This window comes from Numenius arquata, unplaced genomic scaffold, assembly GCF_964106895.1.
Source record: "Numenius arquata unplaced genomic scaffold, bNumArq3.hap1.1 HAP1_SCAFFOLD_606, whole genome shotgun sequence".
Taxonomy (NCBI): Eukaryota; Metazoa; Chordata; class Aves; order Charadriiformes; family Scolopacidae; genus Numenius; species Numenius arquata.
Window position 1 is genome coordinate 66,614 of NW_027415485.1, and position 20,588 is coordinate 87,201.

Genomic DNA, 20,588 nt, shown 5'->3' on the forward strand with positions numbered 1-20,588 from the left:
TGTCCCCCCTATACACCCCCCTCTACCCCCCCAGCCCCCTATATCCCCTCTATACACCCCCTATACCCTCCCAGGTCCCTATAGGTCCCCTATACCCCCCCCCCATCCCCTCTGCCCCCCCATATCCCCTCTATATCCCCTCTATACACCCCCTATATCCCCCCAGCCCCCTACAGACACCCCCTACATCCCCCCCAGCCCCCTATATCCCCCTTATACACCCCCCTCTACCCCCCCCAGCCCCCTATATCCCCCCTATATCCCCTTTATACACCCCCCATATTCCCCCTATATTCCATCTATACACCCCCCATATCCCCCCCAGCCCCCCATATCCCCCCCGCAGCCCCCCCCACATGCCTTCTTCCCCCCCATATCCCCTTATATCCTCCCTATATCCCCTCTATACACCCCCCCCATACCCTCCCCAGCCCCCTATACGTCCCCCACACCCACCCCACCCCCCTACATCCCCCTCTGCCCCCCATATCCCCCCCGCGCCGCCCCCCCCCCCCAACATCCGCCCCTCTGCCCCCCAGGTACATCCGCCCCTCGATGCTGCAGCACCTCCTGCGCCGCCTCGTCTTCGACGTCCCCATCCTCAACGAGTTCGCCAAGATGCCCCTCAAGGTGGGGACGGGACGACACCTCGGGGGGGTGGGGGGGTGCCAGCTATGGGTGGGACACCCCTCTGACCCCCCCCCCGTCCATCCCTGACCCCCCCCCCAGCTGCTGACCAACCACTACGAGCGATGCTGGAAGTATTACTGCCTGCCCAGCGGGTGGCCCAACCAGGGCGTCAGCTCCGAGGAGGAGCTGCATCTCACCAGGAAGCTCTTCTGGGGCATCTTCGAGTCCCTGGCCCACAAGGTGGGGGGCACGTGGGGGGGGCAGAATCGGGGGGTGACACGGGAGGGGACGTGGGGACACAGGGATGGACGTGGGGGACGGGGATGGGGATGGGGATGGTGGTGGAGGAGGAGCTGCATCTCATCTGAAAGTTCTTCTGGGGCGTCTTCAGGTCCCTGGAGAACAAGATGGGGGACACATGGGGGGTAGAGTTGGGGGGGGGACATGGGGACATGGGGGGGGGACACGGGGATGGGGACGGGGACGTGGGGAGATGGGGATGGTGGAGGAGGAGGAGGAGGAGCTGCATCTCACCGGGAAGCTCTTCTGGGGCATCTTTGAGTCCCTGGAGAACAAGGTGGGGGACACGGGGGGCAGAGTTGGGGGGGGGACATGGAGGGGGGGACGTGGGGACACAGTGGGGGGGTGGGGATCTTGCCGTAGGGATGGGGAGATGGGGATGGGGGTGGTGGGGACGTGGGGCTGGGGACACCAGTGGGCGACGACTCCCAGGACAACTTGGGGGGCACCTGGGGTGACCCCAATGGGGACCTGGGGGGGTGGTGACAATGGGGGGGTGGCCCCTCTCTGCCCCCCCCCCCAGCCCTTCAAGGACACGGGGATGGGGGGATCCAGAAGAGACCCCCCCCCACATGGGCGACGACTCCCAGGACAACTTGGGGGGCACCTGGGGTGACCCCAATGGGGATGAGGGGGGGGGGGGGGTGGTGACAATGGGGGGGGGGTGACCCCTCGCTGTCGTCTCCCCCCCCCCTTAGCGCTTCGAGGCGGAGCTGTACCGCTTGGCCACCCCCTGCCTGTGCGCCATCGCGGGGGCCCTGCCCCCCGACTACGTGGACGCCACCTTCTCCCCCCGCACCCAGAAAGCGGCCGCCGTCGACGCCGAGGGCAACTTCGACCCCAAACCCGTCGAGACCCTCAAGTAGGGGGCGGGGGGGGGGGGGAAGGGCAGGGACCCCCTGGGAGTGGGGACCATGGGGGGGGGGGGCAGGATATGGGGGACAGGTGGACCCCCCCCGCCCATGGGGGCAGGATGGGGATGTGGGGACCCCTGGGGGGCAGGATGGAGGGGGCAGGGACCCTGGGGGGGGCGGGTTTGGGGGGGCGAGGACTCCCCAGGGGCAGGTTTGGGGGGGGAAGGATGGGGGTGCAGGGACCCCCGGGGGGTGGGGACCCTGGGGGGGGCAGGTTTGGGGGGGCGAGGACCCCCCAGGGGCAGGTTGGGGGGGGGCAGGATGGGGATGTGGGGACCCCTGGGGGGCAGGATGGGAGGGGCAGGTTTGGGGGGTGGGGACCCCCATGGGGGCAGGATGGGGATATGGGGACCCCCGGGGGGCAGGTTTGGGGGGGGCAGGATGGGGACACGGGGACCCCTCCAGGGGGTGACAGGATGGGGGGGGGGAGGGGGGCAGGATGAAGATAAAGGGGTGCAGGGACCCCCCCCAGGGTGACAAGCGATGGGTACTGGGCCCCCCCCCCTCAGGGTTTAGGGGTGCGGGGACCCCTCACCTCCCCCCCCCAAGGGTGCCATCCGGGGGGGTGCTGGGGACAGGAAGGTGGGGGGGGGGGGGACGACACCCCCAAAAGGACTCACGTCTCCAGGGATGCTGGGGGCAGGGGGTGACGGGGAGGGGGGGGGGGGGGGGTGGCAGGACCCCTTTGCCCACCCCCACCTGCCCACCGCCCGCCGTGGGTCTGATCCCCCCCCCCCCCCAAAAAAAAGCGTCATCATCCCCGAGAAGCTGGACGGGTTCATCAACAAATACGCCGAGTTCACCCACGAGAAGTGGGCGTTCGACAAGGTGGGGACACCCCACCACCACCCCCCCACCTTGGGGACACCCCCCCCCCCCCTTGGGGACCATCCCCCATGGACCCACTCCCACCCCCCACCCCCGCTTCAATGTCCCCTCTGTGTCCCCCCCCCCACCCCAGATCCAGAACAACTGGTCCTTCGGGGAGACGCTGGATGAAGAGGCCAAGACCCACCCCATGCTCAGGCCCTACAAGACCTTCTCCGAGAAGGTGGGTCTGGGGGGGGGGGGGGAGCCCCACATGGGACCCCCCCCCCCAGCCCCACACGGACGCCCCCCGGCCCCACACGGATGCCCCCTGGCCCCACACGGGACCCCTCTCTGCTCGGGGACGTGGGGATGGGGATGGTGGGGACGTGGGGATGGGGACACCAGCCCCACACAGACTTCCCCGGCCCCACACGGGACCCCCCCCCGGCCCCACACGGGACCCCCCGGCCCCACACAACCCCCCCAGTCCAGCCCCACATCCCTCCAACCCCATCCTTCCTCCTCATCCAGATCCTCCCACCCCGTCCATCTTCACCCTCCTCATCCTCATCCAGACCTCCCAGCCCCACCTCAGCCCCCTGCCCCTCCTCGGCCCCCCAGCTGAGGGGGGCCATGTTGGGAAGGGGGGGTGTGTGTGTGTCACCTTCTGAGCCCCCCCGTCTGCCCCCCAAAGGACAAGGAGATCTACCGGTGGCCCATCAAGGAGTCGCTGAAGGCCATGTTGGCCTGGGAGTGGATGGTGGAGAAGGCCCGCGAGGGCGAGGAGGACAAGGTGGAGAAGAAGAAGACCCGCAAGATCTCCCAGTCTGCCCAGGTGGGGCCCAGACCCATGGGTGTGCCCCCACCGTGGGGTCTGTGGGGTGGGGAAGGAGCACTCCAATGACCTGGGGGTCAATGAGGACCACGGAATGGGGAAGGAGAACCTCAACCACCTGAGGGTCAATGGGGTGCATGGGGTGGGGAAGGAGAACCTCAATTATCTGGGGGTCCATGGGGTGGGGAAGGAGAACCTGCGAACCCCTGGGGTTGCATGGGGTGGGGAAGGGCCCCCCCAATGACCTGGGGGTCAATGAGGACCATGGGGTGGGGAAGGAGAACCCTGAGAACCCCTGGAGATCCATGGGATAGGGAAGGAGCCCCCCAACCCCGGAGATCTATGGGGTGGGGATGGAGCCCCCCAAACTCCCGGGGGTCCATGGGGTCCGTGGGGTGGGGAAGGAGAAGCTCAATCACCTGAGGGTCTATGAGGTCCATGGGGTGGGGAAGGAGCCCCCCAACCCCTGGAGATCCATGGGGTGGGGAAGGGCCCCCCCAACCCCTGGGGGTCTATGGGGTGGGGAAGGAGCCCCCCAAACTCCTGGGGGTCAATGATGACCACGGGGTGGGGAAGGAGAACCTCAGTTATCTGGGGGTCCATGGGGTGAGGAAGGAGAACCCTGAGAACCCCTGGAGATCCATGGGGTGGGGAAGGGGCTCCCCAAACCCTTGGGGGTCCATGGGGTGGGGAAGGAGCCCCTCAACCCCCGGGGGTCCGTGGGGTGTCCCCTCCCCATGGCCTCCCCCCTTTCCCTGTGTCCCCCCCAGGCCACCTACGACCCCACCCACGGCTACAGCCCCCAACCCGTGGACCTCTCGGGGGTCACACTGTCCCGGGAGCTGCAGGTGAGTGTCCCCCCGCTCGGGCGTGTCCCCCCACGCCGTGTCCCCCCCCCACCACCATTCCCTCCTCCAAGGGGACCCCCCCCACAACCCCCGGCTGTGCCCCCCCCCACTCCAGGCCATGGCGGAGCAGTTGGCCGAGAACTACCACAACACCTGGGGACGTAAGAAGAAGCTGGAGCTGGAGGCCAAGGGTGAGGACCCCCAAGTGTCCCCCCCCCCGCCCTGCCCCACATCCCCCATGGGTGCTCCTCACCCCATATCTCTCCCATGGGTCATCCTCACCCACCACATCTCCCATGGGTTCTCCTCGCCCCATATATGTCCCATGGGTGCTCCTCACCCCCATCGCCCCCCATGGGTTCTCCTTGCCTCCCATTACCACCCACGGGTGCTCCTCACCCCATATATCTCCTATGGGTGCTCCTCACCCGCCACATCTCCCATGGGTGCTCCTCACCCCGTATATCTCCCGTGGGTGCTCCTCACCCCCCATCACACCCCATGGGTGCTCCTCGCCCCGCACCCCACCTGTGAGTGCTCCTCACCCCATGTATCCCCTGTGGGTGCTCCTCGCCCCCCACCCCACCTATGGGTAGCTCTTCACCTCACGTGTCTCCCATGGACGTTCCTCTTCTCCTCCAATCTCCCCACGGGTGCTCCTCACCCCATATATCTCCCATGGGTGCTTCTCACCCCCCATCCCCACCCATGGGTTCTCCTCACCCCCCACCCCACCCGTGGGTGCTCCTCACCCCATACATCTCCCATGGGTTCTCCTCGCACCCCATCACCACCCATGGGTGCTCCTCGCCCCCCTCCCACCCCGGGTGCTGACGGGGGGGCCCCAGGGGGGGGCTCGCACCCCCTGCTCGTGCCCTACGACACCCTGACGGCCAAGGAGAAGGCGCGGGACCGGGAGAAGGCCCAGGAGCTCCTCAAGTTCCTGCAGCTCAACGGCTACGCCGTCACCCGGTGGGTGGGGGGCACCTTGGGGTGGGGGGGGGACACAAGGAGGGGGGGATCTGGGTGGGGAAGGGGGGGTTGGGGGGTGGCTGGGGGCTTCTTGGGGGGGCTTGGAGGCTTCTTGGTGGGGGGTGCTTTGGAGCCGTGGTGGGGATTCCGTTGGGTTCTACAGCCCCCGTTGGAGGTGGGGGGGCCACAGTGGGGTGGGAGGGGGGAGATGGGGAGTGGGGCCACCCCCCTGACCCCCCCCCAACCCTCCCCACCCCCCGCGGCCACAGGGGGCTGAAGGACATGGAGCTGGACACCTCCTCCATCGAGAAGCGCTTCGCCTACGGCTTCCTCCAGCAGCTCCTCAAGTGGATGGACATCTCCCAGGAGTTCATCGCCCACCTGGGTACAGCCCCCCCTCCAAAACCACCACACCCCCCCCCGGGGCCCCCCTAAACCCATTGGAACCCCCCCAACCCCTTGGGATCCCCCCTCCATCCCTTGGAACCCCCCCAGATCCTCCTCAGACCTTTCAGGTGTTCCCTTGAACCTCTTGAGACCCCCCCCCCCCAAACCCCTCGGGACCTCCCCAGATCCATCAGGACTGTCCCCCCAAACCCCTTGGGACCCCCCCAAATGCTGCAGGACCCCCCCCAACCTCTTGGGACCCCCCCTCCATCCCTTGGAAACCCCCTCCTCAGACCTTTCTGGTGCTCTCTTGAACCCCTTGGAGCTTCTGAAACCCCCCCAAAACCCCTTGGGACCCCCCCCAGACCCTCCAAGACACCCCCCAAATCCATCAGGACACCCCCCAACCCATTAGACCCCCCCAAATGCCTTGGAACCTCCCCTTGGACCCCTCAAGACCCCCCCCCCAAACCCATTGGGACCCCCCAAACCCCTCGGGACTCCCCCTTGGACCCTTCAAGATGCCCCCAAACCCATTGGGACCCCCCCAAACCCCTCAAGACCCCCCCCAACCCATTGGAACCCCCCCAAATCCCTCAGGCCCCCCCCCCTTGGACCCCTCAAGACCCCTCCAAACACCTCGGGACCCCCCAAACCCCTCAAGACCCCCCCAAAACCCTCGGGATGACCCAAACCCCTCTGGACCCCCCCCAAACCCATTGGGACCCCTCCCTTGGACCCCCCCCCGCCAAGTGCCCTTACAACTCCTGGACAGCCCCCCCCCCCAAGTGCTACCCCAACCCCCTGGGTGTCTCCTGGGCCCCCCCGCCATGTCCCACCCCACCGTGTGTCCCCCCCCCGCACCCCACTGATGTGCTGCCCCCCCAGAGGCCGTGGTGAGCAGCGGGCGGGTGGAGAAGTCCCCCCACGAGCAGGAGATCAAGTTCTTCGCCAAGGTCAGGGGGGCGGAGGGGGGGGAAGACCTCAAAGTGTGGGGCGGGGGGACCCCAAAGTGGGGAGGGCTGCGATGGGGGCGAGGGAACAGGGTGGGGTTGGGGGTCCCCATGGGGTATTTGGGGTCCCCATGGGGTGCTCAGGGTCCCCATGGGGTATTTGGGGGTCCCCATGGGGTATTTGGGGTCCCCATGGGGTGCTCGGGGTCTCTATGGGGTGTTTGGGGTCCCCATGGGGTGCTCGGGGTCTCTATGGGGTGTTTGGGGGTCCCCATGGGGTATTTGGGGTCTCTATGGGGTGTTTGGTGTCCCCATGGGGTGCTCGGGGTCTCTATGGGGTGCTCAGGGTCCCCATGGGGTATTTGGGGGTCCCCATGGGGTATTTGGGGTCCCCATGGGGTGCTCGGGATCTCTATGGGGTGTTTGGGGGTCCCCATGGGGTATTTGGGGTCTCTATGGGGTGTTTGGGGTCCCCATGGGGTGCTCAGGGTCTCTATGGGGTATTTGGGGGTCCCCATGGGGTGTTTGGGGGTCTCTATGGGGTGTTTGGGGGTCTCTGTGGGGTATTTGGAGTCTCTATGGGGTGCTCAGGGTCTCTATGGAGTGGTATTTGGGGTCCCCTATGGGGTGTTTGAGGTCTCTATGGGGCGCTGGAGCATTCCACGGGGGGGGTGCTGCCCCCCCCCCCCTCCCCCCTCCCCTGACCCCCATCTCTGCCCCACATCTCTGCCCCATAGATCCTGCTGCCCCTCATCAACCAGTACTTCCACAACCACTGCCTCTACTTCCTCTCCACCCCGGCCAAGGTGCTGGGCAGCGGTGGCCATGCCTCCAACAAGGAGAAGGAGATGATCACCAGGTGTGGGGCAGCCCCACAACCACTGCTATGGGGCAGACCGACCTCCCCTGACCCACATCTATGGGGCACCCGGACCCACAGCGCCCCGAACATGGGGCATCCAGACCCTCACCAAGATGCCCAGACTCCTGGAAACAGGACTCCCAAACCCCCCCCCAGACCCACAGCTATGGGGCACCCAGACCCCACAGCTATGGGGCAGACTGACCCCCCAGACCCACAGCTATGGGTCACCCGGACCCACAGCACCCCGACCGTGGGGCATCCAGACCCTCCAGATCCCCAGACCCACAGCTATGGGGCATGCAGACCCCTAGACCCCCACCCGGACCCCCAGACCCATGGCTATGGGGCACCCAGACCCCCAGCCCCATAGCCATGGGGTGCCCAGCCCCCTACCCAGCCCCCCCCAACCCCTTGTTCAATGGGGTCTCCCCATCCCACCCCCTGCTCTCAGGGCAGACTTGGGGGGCTCAGGGTGTCCCCCTGCCCCCCCCAGGGGACTTGGGGGTCTTGGGGACGCCCCCCCCGACCCCCATCTCCCCCCCCCCCAGTGTCTTCTGTAAACTGGCCGCGCTGGTCCGTCACCGTGTCTCGCTCTTCGGTAAGGGGACAACTGGGGCGGGGGACAATGGGGGGGACTCGGAGGGGGACAGGGGGTGTCCTGGTGCCACCTGAGCACCCCCCCCTGCTCCGTGTCCCTGACCCCCCCACCCCCCCCTCCCCCTCCAGGGACCGATGCTCCGGCCGTGGTCAATTGCCTGCACATCCTGGCCCGCTCCCTGGACGCCAGGTGCCACCACCGTGTCCTTGTCCCCAAGTGTCCCCAGGGGGTCCCCACGTTGTCCCAGTGCCACCAGGGTCCCCACCGTGTCCCCAGTGTCACCGCCGTGTCCTTGTCCCCAGGTGCCCCCACGGTGTCCCAGTGCCACCACGGTGCTGTCCTTGTCCCCACGGTGTCCCCAGGGTCCCCACCGTGTCCCAGTGCCACCTTGATGCCACCCCTGTCCCCAAGGTGTCCACGTGTCCCCAGGGTGGTGGCCCTACCCCATGTCCCCAACACTGTCCACGTGTCCCCGGGCTGGTGGCCATGTCCGATGTGCCCCATGTCCCCAATGTGTCCCATGTCCCCAGCACTGCCCGTGTGTCCCCGGGGTGGTGGCCCTGCCCCATGTCCCGTGTCCCACATCCCCAACGTTGCCCATGTGTCCCCGGGCTGGCGGCCATGTCCAATGTCCCCAGTGCGCCCCATGTCTCCAGGGTGGTGGCCCTGCCCCATGTCCCGTGTCCCACGTCCCCAACATTGCCCGTGCATGTCCCTGGGGTGGGTGGTGGCCATGTCCAATGTGCCCCACGTCCCCAACACTGTCCATGTGTCCCTGGGCTGGTGGCCATGTCCCGTGTCCCACGTCCCCAACATTGCCCGTGCATGTCCCTGGGGTGGGTGGTGGCCCTGCTGAGCGCCACCCACCCCCTCCCCAAGGACGGTGATGAAGTCGGGCCCTGAGATCGTGAAGGCAGGGCTGAGGTCCTTCTTCGAGGGGGCGGCCGAGGACATCGAGAAGATGGTGGAGAACCTCAAGCTGGGGAAGGTGACCCAGAGCCGGACCCAGGTCAAGGGGGTGGCCCAGAACATCAACTACACCACGGTGGCCCTTCTGCCCGTCCTCACCTCCCTCTTCGAGCACGTGGCCCAGCACCAGTTCGGGGACGACGTCATCCGTGAGCCCCGTGGGGACGGGAGGGACACTTGGGGGGACAGGGGGACACGTTGGGGGCAGGGAGACAAGTTGGTGACAGGGGAAGATGGTGGGGACGGGGGGACGTGTTGGGGACAGGGGGGACAAGAGTGGGGACACGGCGTGGACGGGGGGACACGGTGGGGACAGGGGGGACACCCTGGGGTCAAGGGGGACACCGGGGGGACACGGGGAACACCTTGGGGAGAGGGGGGGACGCCTTGGGGAGAGGGGGGGACACCTTGGGGACAGGAGGGACATGTTGGGGACAAGGGGATGCTTTGGGGACATGGTGGGGGGCGCCGGGGGTGCTGGGACAGTTTGGGGGGGACGGTTGGGGACAGCAGAGCCCTGAGTGTCCCCTGTCCCCGCAGTCGATGACGTCCAGGTCTCCTGTTACCGCATCCTCTGCAGCATCTACTCCCTGGGCACCACCAAGAACCCCTACGTGGAAAGGTGGGGGGCAGGACCCCCCCTCTCCCTGCTTGTGGGGTGCCCTATGGGGTGCTATGGGGCACCCATGGGGTGCCCATGTCCCCTGAGGTCCCCGTGGCTTTGGGGTTCCCTTGGTGGGGTCCATGGATCTGGGGTGGCCCTGGGGTACCTGGTCCTGGGGGGTACCCATGGATGTGGGGTGGCCATGGAATGCCGTGGGGCACTGTGGGGTGCCATGGGTTGCGCTGTGGGTTACTGTGGGGCGTCATGGGGTGCTGTGGGTTGCTGTGGGGTGCCATGGGGTGCCTGTGTCCATGAGGTGCCCATGGGATGCTCATGAGATACTCATGGCCGTGAGATGCCCGTGCCTGTGGGGATGCCGTGGGGCACTGTGGGTCCCCGTGGGATGCTGTGGGTCACGCTGTGGGTCACACTGTGGGGCACTGTGGGTCACTGTGGGGTGCCATGGGGTGCCGTGGGGTGCCCATGTCCATGAGGTGCCCATGGGATGCTCATGAGACACCCATGGCCATGAGATGCCCATGCCCATGGAGTGCCGTGGGGTGATGTGGGACGCTGTGGGTCGCACTGTGGGTCGCTCTGTGGGGTGACCCCCAGCCCTGTGCCCCACAGGCAGCGGCCGGCGCTGGGCGAGTGCCTGGCGCGGCTGGCGGCGGCCATGCCCGTGGCCTTCCTGGAGCCCCAGCTCAACCAGTTCAACCCCTGCTCCGTCTACAGCACCAAGTCCCCCCGGGAACGCGCCAGTGAGTGGGGCTGGACCCACAAGTGTCCCCACGGGTCACCCCATGTCCCCCCCAGGTCCCACAAGTGTCCCTCCCACCATGTCGCCCTGGGTCCCCCATCTCCCCCTGTGTCCCCCCATGTCCCCCCCCGGGTCCCCTCCTGTCCCCCCATGTCCCCACTGGGTTCTCCTGTGTCCCCCCCATGTCACACCCCCCCTTTGCCATCGTGTGTCCCCTTTGCCGTGGGGTGTCCCCCCATCCATGGGGCACCCCCCGATGCCACCGCCCCACCCCACGTCCCCCTCTTTGCTGTTGGGTGTCTCCTCGCCATTGGGTGTCCCCTTTGCCATGGGGTGTCCCCTCACTGTGGGGTGTCCCCTTTGTCACGGGGTGTCCCCTCGGCCGTGGGGCACCCCCCATCCATGGGGCACCCCCCGATGCCACCCCCCGTGTCCCCCTCTTTGCCATTGGGTGTCCCCTTCTCCTCTGGGTGTCCCCTCACCATGGGATGTCCCCTCACCGTTGGGTGTCCCTTCACTGTGGGGTGTCTCCTCGGCCATGGGGCACCCCCCGATGTCACCCCACCGTGTCCCCACAGTCCTGGGGCTGCCCGGGCGGGTGGAGGAGATGTGCCCCGACATCCCCGACCTGGAGCGGCTGATGCGGGACATCGGGGGGCTGGCGGAGTCGGGGGCGCGTTACACGGAGATGCCCCACGTCATCGAGGTCACCCTCCCCATGCTCTGCAACTACTTGCCCCGCTGGTGGGAGCGGGGGCCCGACACCCTCCCCCAGGGGCCCTGGGCCACCGCCGTCACCGGCCACCACCTCAACGCCCTCCTGGGCAACATCCTCCGCATCGTGGTCAACAACCTGGGCATCGACGAGGCCTCCTGGATGAAGCGCTTGGCAGGTGGGCCGTGGGGCTGGTGGCCCCAGGTGGTCTCAGGAGGTGTTGGTGGACCTGGACAGGTTCTTGAGATGACGTTGGTGGCTCCATAGATGGGGCTGGTGGCCCTGGGGAGGTGTTGGTGGCCGTGGGAGGTCCCAGGGAGGTGCTGGTGGACGCGGACGGGTTCTTGAGATGATGCTGGTGGCCCCACAGGTGTGGCTGGTGGCCCTGGGGAGGGGCTAGTGGACATGGGTGGTCCCAGGGAGGTGTTGGTGGACCTGGACAGGTTCTTGAGATGATGCTGGTGGCCATGGGAAAGTTCTAGGGATGGTGCTGGTGGCCCAGGGTGGTTCTGGGGAGGTTTTGGTGGCCCTGGGTGATCCCGGGGAGGTGCCGGTGGCCCCGGGTGTCCCCTAGCCACCCCCCAACCCTGTCCCCCCTTCAGTCTTCGCCCAGCCCATCGTCAGCAAGGCCCGGCCCGAGCTGCTGCGCTCCCACTTCATCCCCACCCTGGAGAAGCTGAAGAAACGGGCGGGGAAGGTGGTGGCCGAGGAGGAGCAGCTGCGGATGGAGGCCAAGGCCGAGGGGGAGGAGGCCGAGCTCCTCATCCGCGACGAGTTCTCCGTCCTCTGCCGGGACCTCTACGCCCTCTACCCCCTGCTCATCCGCTACGTGGACAACAGCCGGTGAGGGGGGACATGGGGGGACACCACGGGGGGGCGGGGACAGGGGGACGCTGAGGAACATCTCATGGAGACCAGGGTCCATCCATGGTGGAGCCAAGAACACGTGGGGCAAAACTGGGGAGATGGACACCCCCTGATGGTGGGCATGGGGACCCACTGATGGTGGCCATGGAGACCCTCTGATGGTGGCCACAGGGACCCACTGACAGTGGCCCTGGGGCCCCACTGCTGGTGGCCACAGGACCACCAGGACCAAGTAGAGCCAAGGAGAAGGTGTGGGGCAAAACGGGGGGGATGGACATCGTCCCCTGATGGTGGCCCTGGGGACCTACTGATGGTGGCCACGGGCCCCACTGATGGTGGCCATGGAGCCACATTGATGGTGGCCACGGGAACCTGCTGATGGTGGCCACGGCCCCCTCCCCCCCCAGGGCCAAGTGGTTGACGCAACCCAACGAGGACGCAGAGGAGCTGTTCCGCATGGTTGGGGAGGTCTTCATCTACTGGTCCAAGTCCCATGTGAGTTGGGGAGCAGGGGGGGAAGGGACTTATGGGGGGAGGGGAGGGGGAGGGGGTGTGTCCCCTGTTGGGGGTCTCACCCCCATGGCTTCTCCTCCCCCTGCCCCTCGCCCCGCCCCACGGCAGAACTTCAAGCGTGAGGAGCAGAACTTTGTGGTGCAGAACGAGATCAACAACATGTCCTTCCTGACGGCCGACAGCAAGAGCAAGATGGCCAAGGTGTGGGGCAGGATGGGGGGCACCCCACATCTACCTCCCCCCCCCCCCGTCAATGCCTCTGCCCCATGGCTGCACCCCAAAATCCTGCCTGGCACCCCCCAAACCACCACTTCCCCCACCACCACCACCACCCTCAATCCCATGGAGTCTACCTGGTGCCCCCCATCCCACCCCACACCTTGGTCTCCCTGGTGCCCCCCAACACCCTTGGAAACCCCCCCCCAAAACCCCCAAACCCACCCGGTGCCCCCCAGTTCACCCAACCCCATCCTTCCCAGCACCCCAAACCCCCCCCAGTGCCCCCCAGTTCCTTCCCAACCTCCCTGGTGCCCCCCCAAAGCACCGCAAAACCCACCCAGTGCCCTCCAGTTCACCCAACCCCATCCTTCCCATCTCCCCTGGGACCCCCAAACCCACCCAGAGCCCCCCCCCAACCCCAGTTGCTCCCCAACCCTCCTGGAACCCCCAACCTCCCCCAATCTCCCCAGTACCCTCAGTCCCCCCCCCAAACCCGGGCATCTCCATCCCTCCTGCCCCTCCCGCTGCACCCCAACTTCCTTCCCCCCCTCCTTCCCCCTCCCCCCCCGGGGCCCCCCAAACCCCCCGTAGCCGTGGGGGGAGGTGGGGAGGGGGACCCTAACGCTGTCTCTTCTCTCCTGCCCTCGGCTGCGGGCGCTGACACCAAGTCCGGAGACGGCCAGGTTAGAGGGGCCCCACTTTGGGGGGGGCCGGGACCCCCACCCCGGGGGCTGCCCTATGGGACCACCACAGCTGGGACCCCCACAACCTCCACAAGGTCCTGCCCTATGGGGCCACCACGGCTGGGACCCCCAGGATCCTTCTAAGGACCTGTTCTATGGGGCCAGCACGGCTGGGACCCACAGAACCCCTTCAGGGTCCTGTTCTATGGGGCCACCATGATTAGGACCTCCAGAACCTCCTCCCAGGCCCTGCCCTGTGGGGCCACCACAGCTGGGACCCCCAGGACCCCTCCAGGGTCCTGTTCTATGGGGCTTGTGACATGGGGGTCCCACCACTGATGTCCCCATCCTGGTGGAGGACACCGATGTCCCCGTCCTTATGCCATGGGGGTCCCACCACCATTGTCCCCATCCTTGTGAGGGACACCGATGTCCCCGTCCTTATGCCATGGGGGTCCCACCACCATTGTCCCCATCCTCGTGAGGGACACCGATGTCCCCATCCTGGTGGAGGACACCCATGTCCCCATCCTCACGCCATGGGGGTCTCACCACCGATGTCCCCGTGACCCAAGACCCCCATCCCTGCCCAACCCCTGGCCGGGGATGGGTCAGGGGGGTGGTGTCCCTAACTTGGGGACGTCCTGTTGTCCCCTGTCCCCGCAGGGGGGTGGCTCGGAGCAGGAGCGGACGAAGAAGAAGCGCCGCGGGGACCGTTACTCCGTCCAAACCTCCCTCATCGTGGCCACCCTCAAGAAGATGTTGCCCATCGGCCTCAACATGTGCTCGCCCACCGACCAGGAGCTCATCGCCCTGGCCAAGGGCCGCTACGCCCTGGTGCGACCTTGGGGACATCCCCTCCGGGGGTTGGGGACATCCCCCCCAGGGGTTGGGGATGCTCCCCGACGTGACCCTGTCCTGGTGTGTCCCCCCCTTACAGAAGGACACGGATGAGGAGGTGCGGGAGTTCCTCAACAACAACCTGCACCTGCAGGGCAAGGTGAGGTGGCCCGGCCCCACCGTGTCCCCACAATGTCCCCACCGTGTCACCTCTCCTGTCCCCACGGGTCCCCACCACGTCCCCGTGGTCCACATGTCCCCATGGTGCCTGTATCCCCATGGTCTCCGGGTGTCCCACTGTGTCCCTGTGGTCATCATGGTCATCATGGTCCCTGTGGTCCCCACCACGTCCCTGTGGTCACCATGTCTCCCCTCTCCTCCCGTTGTCCCCAGTGCGAGAACAACTCCTCCATGCGGTGGCAGATGGCCCTGTACCGGGAGATGGCCGGGAAGGCTGAGGACTCCGACAGCCCCGAGAAGATCGTCCGGAGGGTGCAGGAGGTCTCGGCCGTGCTCTACCACCTCGAGCAGGTCAGGGGACCCTTGGGGGCCTGGGGAGGTCCTGGAGGGGTCTGGGGGGCTTTGGGAGGTGCAAATGTTGCCCATGCTCTACCACCTCGAGAAGGTTGGGGGTCCCGGGGGGGGCCTGGGGGGGCCTGGGGGGCTTTGGGAGGTCTACCACCTCGAGCAGGTTGGGGGGCCTGGGGCTGTCCCAAGGGGCCGTGGAGGGTCTTGGGGGGGGTCTTGGGGTGCAGATGTTGGCCATGCTCTACCACCTCGAGCAGGTTGGGGGTCTTGGGGGGGCCCTGGGAGGGGATCCCTGGGGTGCTGTGGGTGGGGGGGTCCCAGGGCCGGTCCGGGGGGGTTCTGGGGGTGTCCCGGTGACACACAACCCCCCCCCCCCGGTGTGGTGTCCCCCCCCCAGACGGAGCACCCCTACAAGTCCAAGAAGGCCGTTTGGCACAAGCTCCTCTCCAAGCAGCGCCGGCGCGCCGTGGTGGCCTGCTTCCGCATGACCCCCCTCTACAACCTGCCCCGGTGGGTAACTGGGAGCACTGGGAGGCACTGGGAGACCCCGCAGGGGGGACACTGCACCCCTGGCACCCCCCTGGGGGTGACTGGGGCCACCGGGAGAGCTCTGAGGGCAACTGGGAATGCTGTGGGGGTCACTGAGGGCAACTGGGGGTAATTGGGGGTAACTGGGAAGGCCCTGGGGGCAACTGGGAATGCCATGGGAGTCCCTGGAGGCAACTGGGGAACCTCTAGGGGCAACTGGGAGCAACTGGGGGTAACTGGGAACCCCTTGGGAGCCCCTGGGGACAACTGGGGATAACTGGGAATCCCCAAGGGCAACCCAGAACCCTTCTGCAGGCAACTGGGGGTAACTGGGAACCCCTGGAGAGCCTCTGGGAGCCCCTGGGGCCAACTGGGATGGCCCTGGGGGCAACCGGAAGCAACTGGGCATAACTGGGATCCCCTTGGGAGCCCCTGGGGACAACTAGGGGTAACTGGGAACCCCTGGAGAGCCTCTGGGAGCCCCTGGGGCCAACTGGGATGGCCCTGGGGGCAACCGGAAGCAACTGGGCGTAACTGGGATCCCCTTGGGAGCCCCCGGGGACAACCGCCTGCCCCCCGGGGGTGGATCCCCCACCCTCCCACCCCCTCCTCCCGGGGACCTGACCCCCCCCTGCATCACTGTGTGTCCCCCCATGTCCCGTCCCGTCCCGTCCCCCCCCCAGGCACCGGGCCTGTAACATGTTCCTGGAGGCGTACAAGTTCTCCTGGCTGGTGACCGAGGAGCATCCCTTCGAGGACCGGATGATCAACGACCTCTCGGTGAGGGATGGGGGGACAAAGCGGGTGGGGGTGGGTCACCATCTCGGGGGCACCGCCCTCCCCCCCCCAAGCTGAACCCTTGGGGGTTGGTGCCCCCCCCCCCCCCCCCCCTCCGTGAGGTAGAAATCGGGAGAGGAAGAGGAGGAGGAGGAGGAGGAGCGGGACAAGAAGCCGGACCCCCTGCACCAGCTCATCCTGCACTTCAGCCGCACGGCGCTGACGGAGAAAAGGTGGGGGGGCGGGGGGGCACCCCAACACCTCCCCACGCCTGAGCTCCCCCCCGTGGCGGGGGGGGTGGTGTGTCCCGGTGCACCCCTTTGAGCCGTGTCTCTGTGTCCCCCCCCCCTCCAAAATCCCGCAGTAAGTTGGAGAAGGATCATTTGTACATGGCGTACGCTGGGATCATGGCCAAGGTGGGTCCTGGGGACCCCCCCCAATTCCCTTGGGCCCCCCCATGTCCCCCCCTACTCCCCTGTGTCCCCCCTCCCTCCCCTGTGCCCCCCCAAACCCCTCAATCCCAGCATGGGGCTGGGATTTACCCCTTCTTGGGGGGGGGGGGTGCAGGGGTTGGAGGAGTCCCCAGGGATTTTGGGGACACACCGCCCCCCCCCAGGATGGTGCTGGGGGGGGAGGGACACACTCAACCTGAGACCCCCCCAAATTGTGTGTGTGTGTGTCCCCACCCAGAGCTGCCATATTGAGGAAGGTGAAGAGGAGGAGGAGAAGAAGGAGGAAGAGAAGGAGGAGGAAGAAGCCGAGGACTCGTTCGAGGTGGGTGCGGGGGCACCCTGAGACACACACACCCCCCCCACAACCCCCTCCCCCGACAACCCCCCTTGACCCACCCCCAACCATATGATGACACCCCCCCTTCCCCCCCCCCCCAGGAGAAGGAGATGGAGAAGCAGAAGCTCTTGTACCAACAAGCCCGACTCCACACGCGGGGGGCGGCCGAGATGGTGCTGCAGATGATCAGCGCCTGCAAAGGTGGGACCCCCCCGGGGCGGGGGGACACATGGGGACAGCGAGGTGACAACCCGCCCCCCCAGGGGTGAGGGGCTCCTCCTGGGGATTGTCACACCCCCCCCTTCCCTGGGGCGGTGGGGGCGGTGACGGTGGTGGCATTGGCAGGGGAGAGGGGCGAGATGGTGTCCTCCACCCTCAAGTTGGGCATCTCCATCCTCAACGGGGGCAACGCCGAGGTGCAGCAGGTAGGACCTGGCCCCGTGTCCCCCTGTGTCCCCCCATGTCCCCCCTGTGTCCCCATGTCCCGTATCCCCCCTGTCCCCATGTCCATGTCCCCATCTCCCCATCTCCCCATCTCCCCATGTCCATGTCCCCGTGTCCCCATGTCCCCGTGTCCCTGTGTCCCTGTGTCCCCGTGTCCCCGTGTCCCCATCTCCCTGTGTCCCCATGTCCTGTATCCCCCCTGTCCCCGTGTCCCCATCTCCCCGTGTCCCCATCTCCCCGTGTCCCCCCTGTCCCCGTGTCCCCATCTCCCCCTGTCCCCCTGTGTCCCCATGTCCCGTATCCCCCCTGTCCCCATGTCCATGTCCCCGTGTCCCCCTGTCCCCATGTCCCCATCTCCCCATGTCCCTGTGTCCCCCTGTGTCCCCATGTCCCTGTGTCCCTGTGTCCCCATCTCCCCGTGTCCCCATCTCCCCATGTCCCCATGTCCGTGTGTCCCCCTATTCCCGTGTCCCTGTGTCCCCCCATGTCCATGTCCGTGTCCCCGTCTGTGTCCCCATGTCCCCACGTGTCCCCGCGTGTCCCCGTAGCCCTTGTATCCCCCGTGTCCCCCCTGTCCCCGTGTCCCCCCTGTCCCCGTGTCCCCCCGTGTCCCCATGTCCTCATGTCCCCGTGTCCCCCATGTCCCCTGTGCCCACCCTGCGCTGCCCCCCCCAGAAAATGCTGGATTACCTGAAGGAGAAGCGGGAGGTCGGGTTCTTCCAGAGCGTCCAGGCTCTCATGCAGACCTGCAGGTGACAACGGGGTCCCCTCGGGGGAATTGGGGTGTCCCCCCCCCGGGAATCAGGGTCCCCAGAGGGCTTTGGGGTCCCCCCATGGGAATCAGGGTCCCCCCACAGGAATTTGGGTCCCCTCATGGGCATCAGGGTCCCTCTGTGGGAATCAGGGTCCCCTTGTGGCAACTGGGGTCCCCCCTAGGCATTGGGGTTCCCCCGTGGGAATCAAGGACCCCCGTGGGAATTGGGGTCCCTCTGTAGGAATCGGGGTCCCCCCAGGTGCTTTGGGGTCCCCCAGTGGGAATCAGGGTCCCCCCCTGGGCTTTGGGGTCCTCCCAGGTGCTTTAGGGTCCCCTGTGAGAATCAGGGTCCCCTGTGGGAATCGGGGTCCCCCCTGGGCATTGGGGTCGCCCTGTGGTCTTGGGGTCCCCCCGTGAGAATCAGGGACCTCCATGGGCTTTGGGGTCCCCCCGTGGGAATCAGGGTCCTCCCCTGGGCTTTGGGGTCCCCCCAGGTGCTTTGGGGTCCCCCGTGAGAATCAGGGTCCCCTGTGGGAATCGGGGTCCCCAGTGGGCTTTGGGGTCCCCCCTGGGCATTGGGGTCACCCTGTGGTCTTGGGGTCCCCCCGTGGGAATCAGGGACCTCCATGGCCTTTGGGGTCCCCCCAGGGGCTTTGGGGTCCCCCCATGGGAATCGGGGTCCCTCGGGCATTGGGGACCCCTCCTGGGCATCAGGGTCCCCCCGTGATCTTAGTGTGTCCCCCCCCAGGCTTTGGGGTCCCCCCCATGGGAATCTGGGTCCCCCCAGGGGCTTTGGGGTCCCCAGTGGCCTTTGGGGTCCCCCCGTGGGAATTGGGGTCGCCCCGTGGGAATCGGGGTCCCCTGTGGACTTTGGGGTCCCCCCCATGAGAATAGGGGTCCCCCCCGTGGGAATCAGCCCCTCCCCCCCAACTTGGCCATCAGGGACTCTCCCCAGTTGCCCCAGAAGCTTCGGGTCTTTGGGGGGGGGGGGGGGGGGAATATCCCCAAGAACTTCAGCCCCCCCTGAAGCGGGGGGAAGGGGGGGCCGGGGGGGGTGTTTTTTGGGGGGCCCCCCCTCCTGACCCCCCCCAACCCCCCCCCCCGCAGCGTGCTGGACCTCAACGCCTTCGAGCGGCAGAACAAGGCGGAGGGACTGGGGATGGTGACAGAGGAGGGGACCAGTGAGTTTTTGGGGGGGGGGGGGGGGACACGATGACACCCCCCCCACCCCAGGACCCCCCCCATCCCGGGACACACACCCCCCACACCCCGGGACCCCACTTCCCCTTGGACCCCCCCCCCCCAGGCACCCATAGCCACCCTGGGACCCCCCCCCGCCTCCTACCCTTGCCCCCCCCCCCCCCCCAAGGTGCTGCGGGGGGGTAGGAAAAGGGGGGGGGGCTGTTATTTTGGGAGGGGGGCTCCCCATCCCGCTGTGCTGCTCCCCCCTCCCCGCTGTTAATTGTGGCTCTGAGGCCCTTAATGATACCCCCCCCCAAAGCCCTAATGTCCCCCCCAGCCCCTAATTACCCCCCCTAATTATGTCTCCAAGCCCGTAATTGCCCCCCCCAAGCCCCTAATGCCTCCCCCAGCCCATAATTACCCCCCCAACCCTAATTACCCCCTCCCAGCACCTAATGCCCCCCCACCCTAATGATCCCCCCAGCCCCTAATTACTCCCCCTAATTACTCCCCCTGGCCCTAATTACCCCCTCTCAGCCCCTAATTCCCCCCACAACCCTAATGACTCCCCCAGCCCTTAATGCCCCCCCCCCCCAACCCTAATTACTCCCCCCCGGTCCCTAATGGCCCCCCACCCTAATGATACCCCAACCCCTAATTACCCCCCCAATGACCCCCCAGCCCCTAATTACCCCCCACCCCCTAATTATGCCCCCCACCCCTAATGATCCCCACCCTAGTGACCCCCCCCAGCCCCTAATTCCCCACCCCCCCGCGGGTCCATAATACCCCCTATAGCCCTTATACCCCTCTTAACATCCCCCCAAAAGCCCCTAATGACCCCCCCCATCCTAATTACCCCCCCGGCCCCTAATTACCCCCCCCCCCCCCCGGCTCACTCCTCTCTCCCCCTCTTCCCACCCGGCTCCTGGCGACAGTCATCAGCCGTGAGAACGGTAAATACCCCGGGGGGGGCTATAGGGCTGGGGGGGGGGGGGGTGTCATATGGAATCTATAGGGCTGGGGGGGGCACGGTAGGGTCTATAGGGTGCATCTATAGGACCTATAGAGCTGGGGGGGGTGTCACATGGAATCTATAGGGCTGGGGGGGGTCATCCTAGAGAATCTATAGGGCTGGGGGGGGCACGGTAGGGTCTATAGGGTGCATCTATAGGACCTATAGGGCTGGGGGGGGGGGGTCACATGGAATCTATAGGGCTGGGGGGGGGCATCCTAGAGAATCTATAGGGCTGGGGGGGACACGGTAGGGTCTATAGGGTGCATCTATAGGACCTATAGAGCTG

General features: G+C 66.9%; 1 protein-coding gene across 1 annotated transcript in view; it reads left to right on the forward strand.

Annotated features, from left to right (window-relative positions):
* Positions 1-20,240, forward strand: part of LOC141478749 (ryanodine receptor 1-like) — a gene marked incomplete at its 3' end in the record, with an annotated part of 56,758 nt that extends 36,518 nt beyond the window's left edge. The window contains 36 exon segments of the mRNA XM_074167735.1: positions 540-630; positions 730-870; positions 1,629-1,792; positions 2,594-2,672; positions 2,806-2,895; positions 3,349-3,489; positions 4,260-4,337; positions 4,453-4,528; positions 5,186-5,309; positions 5,579-5,694; positions 6,585-6,652; positions 7,387-7,508; positions 8,063-8,112; positions 8,241-8,301; positions 8,992-9,230; positions 9,622-9,703; positions 10,316-10,446; positions 11,024-11,263; positions 11,266-11,334; positions 11,760-12,003; positions 12,435-12,522; positions 12,649-12,741; positions 13,428-13,442; positions 14,109-14,279; positions 14,383-14,442; positions 14,676-14,813; positions 15,208-15,320; positions 16,022-16,118; positions 16,242-16,348; positions 16,480-16,531; positions 16,806-16,889; positions 17,006-17,105; positions 17,250-17,329; positions 18,024-18,100; positions 19,210-19,283; positions 20,223-20,240. Coding sequence (XP_074023836.1) covers positions 540-630; positions 730-870; positions 1,629-1,792; positions 2,594-2,672; positions 2,806-2,895; positions 3,349-3,489; positions 4,260-4,337; positions 4,453-4,528; positions 5,186-5,309; positions 5,579-5,694; positions 6,585-6,652; positions 7,387-7,508; positions 8,063-8,112; positions 8,241-8,301; positions 8,992-9,230; positions 9,622-9,703; positions 10,316-10,446; positions 11,024-11,263; positions 11,266-11,334; positions 11,760-12,003; positions 12,435-12,522; positions 12,649-12,741; positions 13,428-13,442; positions 14,109-14,279; positions 14,383-14,442; positions 14,676-14,813; positions 15,208-15,320; positions 16,022-16,118; positions 16,242-16,348; positions 16,480-16,531; positions 16,806-16,889; positions 17,006-17,105; positions 17,250-17,329; positions 18,024-18,100; positions 19,210-19,283; positions 20,223-20,240 — 3,773 coding nt within the window.
* Positions 20,241-20,588: the final 348 nt, after the last annotated feature.